Source organism: Mandrillus leucophaeus, unplaced genomic scaffold (genome assembly GCF_000951045.1).
Source record: "Mandrillus leucophaeus isolate KB7577 unplaced genomic scaffold, Mleu.le_1.0 Scaffold609, whole genome shotgun sequence".
Taxonomy (NCBI): Eukaryota; Metazoa; Chordata; class Mammalia; order Primates; family Cercopithecidae; genus Mandrillus; species Mandrillus leucophaeus.
Window position 1 is genome coordinate 1,380,602 of NW_012106575.1, and position 9,940 is coordinate 1,390,541.

General features: G+C 38.9%; 1 protein-coding gene across 2 annotated transcripts in view; it reads right to left on the reverse strand.

Annotated features, from left to right (window-relative positions):
- The window catches only part of RBFOX1 (RNA binding protein, fox-1 homolog (C. elegans) 1), a 1,371,131-nt gene extending 1,361,191 nt beyond the window's left edge, over nucleotides 1-9,940 (reverse strand). For both annotated transcript variants that reach the window (XM_011999923.1, XM_011999916.1), the window contains exon 1: nucleotides 9,748-9,940. In XM_011999923.1, coding sequence (XP_011855313.1) covers nucleotides 9,748-9,792 — 45 coding nt within the window. In that variant the 5' untranslated portion in view covers nucleotides 9,793-9,940. The remainder of the gene's footprint in view (nucleotides 1-9,747) is intronic.

The following is a 9,940-nucleotide window of genomic DNA, read 5'->3' on the forward strand; positions in this document are numbered from 1 at the left end:
GAAATTCCAATACCCGCCCCCCACCCCATTCCAGAGAGGATGCTGACCCCAAACCTTAACCAGAACATAACTTTGAATCAAATGATTTTCAGTTTTATCTTTTCTAAGGTTCAAATACCTTTTCAAAGCAATTTAGGTTACCTATGTCTAACACAGAATATCTATGTTGGTATCTAAGCCGATCTATCTCAGCTCAGGGGTAAAGTGATCATAGCTTGTTTGCAAAATGGAAGCTTTTCCTTTAAGTATTTTTTAATTATCCAAGTAGGGCATCTTTGTTGAAAATCACAAAGAATAAAGGTGCAATCTTAAAAGCAAAAGCTCCATCTCTCCCCTGCCCCTCCCTTAGTCATAGTGCACACCTACAACAAAGGTAATCACTGCTCAGAGTCCCTTCATGATCTTTTGCAGTGTTGCCCTCTACGTAAACCAATTGCATGTGTATGTTTGTTCTCCAACAAAGTTTTTCAAACAGATTTCTGAGTTTTGGGCTCTTCCTCACTCATCACATCTTAGATGTAGTTTTACATCCAGGAAAATCCACTTTATTCCTACAAAGGTCCTTGACCTCCAATCCCCTCTCCATAGGTATTTCGTCTGCTCCAGTTTCCTTCCGACTGTGTATGATGCTGCAGTGAACCAAGCTGCATCTTCACAAACTTAAGCGATCACATAGATTCCAGAGGCAGAAAGGCTGGATCAGAGGTACATATTTATTTATTTAGTTAGTTAGTTAGTTAGTTAGTTATTTTCGAGACAGAGTCTCGCTCTGTCACCCAGGCTGGAGTACAGTGGCGCGATCTCGGCTCACTGCAACCTCCATCTCCCAGGTTCAAGTGATTCTGCTGCCTCAGCCTCCTGAATAGCTGGGACTACAGGTGCCTGCCACCACGCCTGGCAAACTTTTGTATTTTTACCGTGTTTCACCATTGGGAGAAACCATGTTGGCAAGGCTGGTCTCGAACTCCTGACCTCATGATCCTCCTGCCTTGGCCTCCCAAAGTGTTGAATTCCAGGCGTGGGCCACCGTGCCCTGCCTACTTTTTTAAAATAAAAATTCCCAAATATTCCCCTACCGAAGAAGGCACCATTCCACATTCTAACAGTATATAAAATGCCTGTTTCATCATCAAATTATTTTCCAATACAATATATAAAGCTTTCATATATATAGGTGAAACTTTCACACACCCACACACGCACATTTTCATATACTTGCTATTTATATTTATTTTTCCAAAAACTATATTCATGTCCTTTGCCAATTTGTCTTCTCCATTATTATTCAGTCTATATGTCTACTCATGTATCCGTTCATCTACCCATCCACCCATCTACCCAAAATATCTAGCCCCTTGCCTAATTTGCCAAGATGATAAGAAGGTTAATCCTAATAGGAGAGTTATAGGAATTTTCTATAGCTACATAAATCTCTTCATCTACATCAGATTCATTTTTTACCAATGTTAGAACAATGATTCCTATAGCTTTGGGCCAAAAAAAAAGGGGGAAAGGGACTTCGAAGCCTCAAAGCTTCAAATTTGATGAGCAGCCCTTTTACTCAATAGCTGTTGGTAACCCTTGAAAAATCATCCCAAGTTTCAGCCTTCACTCATGAGCACTGGGTATAACAACCACATCTGCCTCATAGAGCTGCTGGAAATATTCAGGCCTATAATGCATATCTGGGAATTAGCAGTGTCTAGCTTATTGCAGGCACTCAATAGACAGTATCGGTAAGAAGGATACATGATGTGCAATTCCAAATACTGAACAATTAGCTAGTGCATTACAACAAAATTGGGTTTCTTTCTCTATCAGAAGCAGAATTTGAATCCTGAACCACTTATCACATTGATGTAACTTGTAAATGTTTAGATTCCTAGGAAAATTTCATAATCAAGACTGGGCAGAAATTCATTGAGTTTTGGGTATACTCTTTTTAATGCCACACAAGGTTTATCACTAGTCATCTTTATTTCTAAAAGGAGGTTCACCTTAAGATGTGGAAGTATTCCATATTCTGGATGTGGAAATATTCCATATTCCGGATATGGAATTAAAATGGCTATTTTAAAACCAACTTCCCATTCTTTATCAATTAAACTATAGATATATAGCTTAACTATATATCTATAGTTTATATGTTGATATAAATAGACTATATGTAGACTATGTAGCTTATAGTCTATACATAAGTTACATATCTGTAGCTTAACTATAGATATAACTGTATATACGTGTATAATTTAAATTTTAATACTGAATGCTAATAGATAGTATCTACAGAACTTTACTGGGTAGTCTTGGCTATGTGGGTTCATCTCATTTATTTTACCACTGAACAACAAATTCTGGTTTCATTTTAAACCATTTCCTGAACCAACACTTAGATGAAATAGGTATTCCACAAAAGCCAATTCGATGAACTGTATTAAAAAAGGACATTTGACGATAATGGATCCAACATCAGTCTTTTGACAGTTCTGAAATGGGATTCACTCTTTGCTTTCTTTGTTCAAATGTGAGTTCATTGGGCCTGAAATATAAAGGAAGAGCAGTAATGGTTTCTACTTCCAGCCCAGTTCCTAAACTGTCTCCAGGCTGGGAGGAGGTAGCCCAAGAACGCTTTTCGAGACTTTAATATTGCTTCATGGCCAGATACAAGTTCTTCGTGGGTGACCCTTTCTCTCTTGTATAAAAAAATCCACATCCTGCCTCAGGTAAAATGCAGTCCATTCTTGTAAGTTGTGGTTAAGCATCTCTGAGCTTTTTGCAGGGCAATAAATAGTAAGCAGATACCTACGCCCAACACTTAAATAATGTACACATTTAGATTGGTAAGGTGAGGACAACTGGTATGAAACTGATGCCTGTCAGACCTGTGTTTCCCACCATGGTGGATTGTATTCGAGATGCGAGACATTTTCAGGTACAAACCCATACATATCCTCGATAAGAAATTTTGAAAAATACAAAATGTTCCATCCATGTAGTCATTTATTCAACTGAAGTTCATTGAGGTTCTCTACTTCTGTCTTAGTTTTCTGGATATTCTGGTATGTATTTAATTGCATACTTGCAAGATCTTTTTTTCTCTTCTAAAGCAGAGTAAAATGTGTCAAATTGGCATTTCTATTTAAAAATATACTTAAATTGTTTTTCTTTTCATAGCATTTGCTATTCACTAAAATCTCAACTGAGACTGAGATAGGCATGGTCATTCCCGTGGCCTAAATGCACGACAACAAATAGCCTGGCATTAGATGAGATGAAGCTGGGAGTCAAGGTACTCACATCCACCACCATCCACCTGGCACGGACCACATGGGGCTCCCTAGAACATTTTAAGAGCATCACAAAGTGAAGAGTTAAGTTTCTTGAAGATGCCTTAAGAGATCCAGTTGAAGAATTTCTCTCTATTTTTCCAACATCACAAATAAGTAGGGAATAAAATGGAGATCACTCATCCTGCAAATTGTGCCCTCCTGTACATTAGTGTTTTTCTTTGGTGACTTTTTTGTTGTTGGAAGTGGTCATGGTAGAGAGAAGTCACAAGGCCTCCTGACCCAGGTGAAGTGCATACACAGGAGGACTTAAATAGCAACATATAAAGCTGTGAGCATTATCACTCATGCTCTTTCAAAAACAGGCAAGTTCGTTTTCTTCATCAACCACTCCAAAATGAGACTAAAAATGTCTTTTCTTTCAAAATTCGGGTGAAGATGGTGCCTCAACGCTTGTGCTTCTGTATGTTTACAAGCTCATATTACTAAAGTAAGTGAGAAAGTGGCTAGGAACAGACTTTGGAGTTTAAATCCCAGGTCTGCCACTTAGAAGCTGTGTGATCTCATACAGATGACTCAACTTCTCTGGGTGTCTGTTCCCTCTCTGTAAAAAGTAGATTAAAAACAATAACAATCTCCTAGGCTTATCTTAAAGATTCAATGAATTCATATTTTAAAGCATTTGCAACCATGCTCGGCAAATATGAAATATTATTTATTTAAACAAATAAACCAATAAACCTATGTGCCAAACCTTTAAAGATAAGAAGAAAATAATGCCATTTGAATACTGAGGGAAAAGAAGGACCATATGGGAAGGTTGTTAGAATTGCTCTTCCATTATTCATTTAGTGACGTTACATTTCTCTTCTAGTGACACAAGTACCAGGGAAAGAAATTTCATTTTCCAGCACTTGTCGTAATAAACAGTAAGTAAATCAGAAAAAAAAGGTGCTTTAAATCACAATGACCCGTGCCATATTTATAAAGATGTTCCAAGGAAGCAGCTGTAACAATTTTAGCATCAGACTGTAAGGAAATAAGGACCGTCTGACTTTGCATCATGATCCTATTTGCAGTATCCAACCAGAGATTTTAAATGTTTAATAATTGAAATTCACATACCTTCTCCCCTCTCTTGAAAAATCAGACCATGTTTATATTAGACTATCACTGACATTACCTAGGGTATAATTACTCAGCTGTGGCAGTATTGGTTTGGGGCCAGGTAATTTGTTTTTGTTTTGCGGGAGGGAGCCATCCTGTGCATCCTAGGATGTTTAGCGGCATCCCTGGTCTCTATCCACTAAATCTCAGGAGCAATTCCTGCCCGCTATGAACACAAAAACTGTCTTCAAAATGTTGTTAAGTATTGTTATGAGTTAGGGGAGGAAATTGTTCCTGTTTCAGAACCCCTAACCTAGTGTATCTGTTAAGTACCAATTTGTGTAAACAAATTCTAAATGCTAAATTCTAAACTCAGATTAATAAATTTCAATGGTACCTGAGCATATTGGAATCAGAAAAATTTGGAGTCTAATCACTTTTTCTAATTACAAAAAGTCTTGAACATTGTTTCCCCATCTCTAAATTAGGCATGGTCATACCTACCTTGCAGGGTTGTGAAAACAGAGAAAATACATAGAAGCTCCCCGTCCAATGTCTGATGCAAAAGAGAGTCAGTAAGTGCCCACGAAGAAATCGGCATTGAACTGTTATTGCTGTTTCTGTTGACAGGTTATCACATCCTCATCCTCATCATTTTAATAGAAATGGAAGGCCCGTACTTAACACATTCAGTCAACCACAATAAATCCAACTTGTACTTACATCTTCTTTGCAGACAACTGATTTCCTTACAACTAGAGACTGCAACTAAACAACAAAGAAATACATCCACAGTACTGTGGCAAATGCAGATGCAGAATTATCATGAAGAGCAAAGGAAGGACTGGCAGAGGCCTTCCTCATATACCGTCCTTTAGGGGTCTATCTCTGTAAAACAAACATTGGGCAAATAGTGCACCTTGATTTGTTTGGTTGTTGCTGTTTTTCTGTATTGGATTGAAAGTGTGGAGTAAATGGTGCTGGGAGATGAGCTTTTTGAGTGTATATTTGTGTCTGTGTACACTCTGTGTGTGAACAAGTTAATCCAAAGCAGGTTAGAAAACTTAACGAACGAACCAAAAACTACAGATAATTAAAACGGCTGGTTTTGACTACTAATTAGTGTGTAACAAGAAAATGACCATTTTAAATAATAGGGAGAGATTTGGCTAATTAGATAAACATGAATCTAGAATTCCAGACATTAGGAATAGAGAAAAAGTAATAAACATGCCCACCACTGCATAGTATTTTATATTTGTATAATTTTCTTACACATAGCACTGCCATCTTTGGAAGCTGAAAACACTAGTTCTACTATAATTGTATCTTTTCTTGAAAAGTCTTTCTTGGCCTTCATGACATTGGAGCTTGACGACAGATTCTTCACTATTGATAAATGCTGAGAAACTAACCACTGCTCTTTTCTTTTAAACCCAGCCCAAATAATTTCAGGAGAACTTGCAAGCACAAAATTATGTTACGAATATCCAATTGATCCTATTTACATTTTCTACATCAAAGTATTCAGACATCATAAGCAAACGAGAAATGGGGACCCTCCCAATACCCTATAGGTTATGCAAGCACCTCACCAGAAAGAACACTTTGAAATTTTTATGGAGCAGGAAAAATCAGAAGCATATTAATCTAGGCAGTGAAATTGGGCTTTCTGTCATTTTTAATTGCTTGAATTCATAACCTAGTTTTGCTGAATCAAAAACGACTTGCTGTAGCTGACATAAGCTGTTTCGGCCTTTTGGGCACACACGCATACACAGAAAGCCCACAACTTTCCATAGAAACTTTATTTAGCTTAATAAAAACACACCCTGAAAACTGTTCAGGACATTATCATTGCTGAATAATTTAATACGCGATGGTTTCCAAACCAAGCACTGTGGGTTAAATGCTGACTTTTAAAGGCGTTTTTTTCTTTCTCTTGGTGCTGTGCAAGCAGAGGGGGTTCAGCAGGAATGCTAAATCCTTGAGACTGCTGTTCTGATTATCTATGATTTAATTGAAATCAAATTATGCATGAGAATGCATAATTGTAAAATTCTTCTCTCATTTGCTGCTGTTGACGACTGCTCATAATACACACAAACACACAATCCTGCATGAAAACGAAAGAAAACAAACAGAACAAAAATGTACACCCATGAATGCAAACAAATATTTGACATTTTAACACACTCCAAAGTTTTTGGATCCATAACAAAATAAAGTCTAAAATGCCAAAAAAAATTAAGGGTCCATGCTTTTTCCTCCTCGTTTATTTTCATGTTCATCAGAAAATCAACACAAGATGGAGATTGAAGTCTCATAGGCAGGACTTTTAATCCCAACAGAATCACTTTCCAAGAACTTACGCCAACTCCCTGTGATAACTTTGAGACTAATACACGTGAAGTTTTTAAAATAAAAGCTAAAAGTTAAACACAAATAAGTTTAATTAATAATAACCGTTTTATTATTAGTTCAGAAATCTTCCTCTTTCAGATCACTTTTCATTTCTCCAGATTACTACTTTGCTCAAAACCTAACATAAAAATTATAAATTTAGACAGAAAACAAGATCAACTTTGTTCTTCACTGGATGTTGTAATATTTATTTAGCTCAAGATTGACCCATTCAAGCAGGTTCTCTATAATCAAATCAAAGACAACAACAAGGAGTGTGTACCTGGATCCTCAAAATGTAAGTCATGTATGTCAATTAGTGTCATAAAATATGACAATATATTTTCAAAATATTGCAACTATAGTTTATGGAAGGCAATCAATGCTAAAAAAAAATTCCCTTTACTGAGATCTACTTCAACTTTTGTATCGTACTCCTAGTTGAGAGAGGGGGGAAAAAAAAAAAAGAAAAATAATTAGCCGGTCCTTTTTAAAGCAAAAAGGAACACAGTCTCATACAAAAAAGAAAAATTACTTTTGTTATGCTTCAATTACCTGGCCCATAAGTCAGCGCTGATAGTTACTTCTACCAAGTCTGAATAAATACAGATTAAAATGAATCCAGACTCTAAAATTAAGACAAGTGATAGGGAAAACAGAAGTTTGAAGGATAAGATTTTAGGAGACAAATGTAAAAATATGCTTAGCCCAATAAAGTCATGAGACAAAAAGTTATTTTGGATTATCCCTCAATTTGTGGTAACATAAAAGATTCTGCTCTTTTCACATAGTAAAAGCATTTCTAAGAGTCTAGTTGCTTGGTTAAAATGAAATGACAAAAATAGTTTGAATATTCACTTTTTATAAGACTGATGTACAGTGGAATTGCCTGATAGTAAATAATTATTGTAGATGAACGGAGAATTCCTAAAAGAAAAATTAAAAAAATAAAAACAGGCTCCAGTGATCCTCCAGCGTGCAAAACATTTGTTGAAGTGTAGCAAAAGATACCTAAAAGGTTTCTGTGCACCAGGTAAAACAGTAAAGACAGACAGATGGAAAGAAATACAGACAGATGAAAAAAAAATGGGAGGAGGAGGAAGAAATACCCAGGAGGAGACCGAGGGAGAAGAGAGAGAAAGAAGAGGGGTAAGAGAGAGAGACAGGGAGGAACTCCTTCTACATGTCCCCCTACCTCACTCTTCAGATAAACAATTCCTTCTTTATAACCTCTGAGTATTCTAATAGAGGGGAGGCATCACATGTGTGGGGAGTGTGGGCAGATGAGACTTGGAAAATCTTGCTTCGTATGTGAAAAGCCTAAATTCCTGTGAGCCTGAGTGGCAAGCAGCTGTTGCTGATTGACTTGTATTTACTTACTTGAAGAACAATCCTCTTCAAACTTAATCATAGCAAACCACAAAGGCAAGTTACTCCATGCCACAAACACCCTTTTACTCCACACTCTTTGGATTTGCCAGCACACATTTAAAAAAAAAAAAAAATAGGGAACACAGTGGAGAAAGATGTTACAATTTTAAGCCAAACAATTTACTACTCAGGTACCCTAATAAAGAGAGGATTACACAATCATTTTTGCCTGCTTCAGCAATAAACCACATTCATTTCTGTGTGACCAAAATTGAAACCATGTCAACAATGAGTAAATTCTTCTACGTGAAGACACTCAGAAAGTGACTCTCTTAGCAAATAATTTCATAACGTTTTACTAAGATGACACTGCCAACAAAACTTTTGGATTCACAATTCCGCTTGGAGCCCTCTTAAGTGGGAAGGTGGAAAATGCAACTCTTTTGTCAAAAGAAATAATAAAACCCCCAATTTCCCCATAATCTGAAAATAAAGGCTAGAGGGATGAGCTGCGCTTGAGAGGCTAGGTGATCCTTGTAGACTGATGAATGTCATATTCCACACTCTGTGTGTGTGTGTGTATATATATATTCTTTAAATGCATAACAGTTCATTCCATCACTTGAGAAGGTAAAGTACATTTCTCCCGCTTGATCTCAGAGGAAGGCAACTCTTATTCCATGTCACAAAATGGTACAGAGCTTATTTCTCAAGTCGAAGCGTATTCAGTATTGTCAATTTAATCTCTCTTCCATGGGAATCAAGCAGAGAAGAGTACACCAGCGCAACTAGCATGGTGGACATGTTTACAGACACGCAGCGCATATGCTCACACTTGCACACACATGCTCTCTTGCAACGTGAGCATGCCAACTTCGCAAATGCACGACCCATCTGGCCATTCATTTCATAAACCTCTCATTTCCAGAGCCGCGCATCTCTTGCAAAACCATGGCTAGCCTATTGGGACTTTTATATCGGTTCTTAATAAACGCTTATTCATCTCTGGGAATAAAGTTAAACGGAGCCAATGAGCATTGTCAAGGAAGTTGCCCACTAACTTCCAGTGGGTAAAGAAAATCGATGCATCTCCGGGCTCCGCAATCCCTCTAAACGCCCCCTCGCCCTCTCCAAGCGTCCAGACCACCCCCACAACGGGGCGCCCAGGGCGAGCCCTGAGCGCAGCCTCCGAGGTCCTCGGAGCTGGAGCTCGGCTTACATACCGCGTCCCATTCACGCGCTGCAAACGCAGCCTCATCCTTCCATCGCCGGTTTGGCTTTCCCGGATTCCATCCGCGGCCAAGTCCCCTATTCTAATCAGCAGCCCGGGAGGCGCACACGCCGCCACCGTCTCTGCGCTAACGTTGGACAGCGGCTGACGGCTGCTCCTCTGCCACAGGCAGCCAAAAATGTCAATTTGCACACTCCTCCCCCTGTCGCCCGCCCCCGTCCCTCTGCAACCCCCTCCCGCGGAGTCAGTGGGCTTCAGGAAGCCTCTGCAGAAGCTGCCAGGTCTCCCCTCCCTCCCTCTTTCTCTCCCTCCCTGACAGTGTTTTAGAGTCTTCTTCGCTCGCCTTACCTGAAGGGCATCTCCCACGACTGCAATTAGCTGCCAAGATTTCATTGTCGGCTGCAAAGTGCCTCCTGTTTCCTCACCGAGAGAACACAGCACGGGAGAAGTCCGAGGCAACAGCAAACGGCACCCACGTGCTAGCAATGTAAATGACTCCAGTCATCTGTCGTGCGCGCCGCGCGCCTTCGCTCGCCCGGGC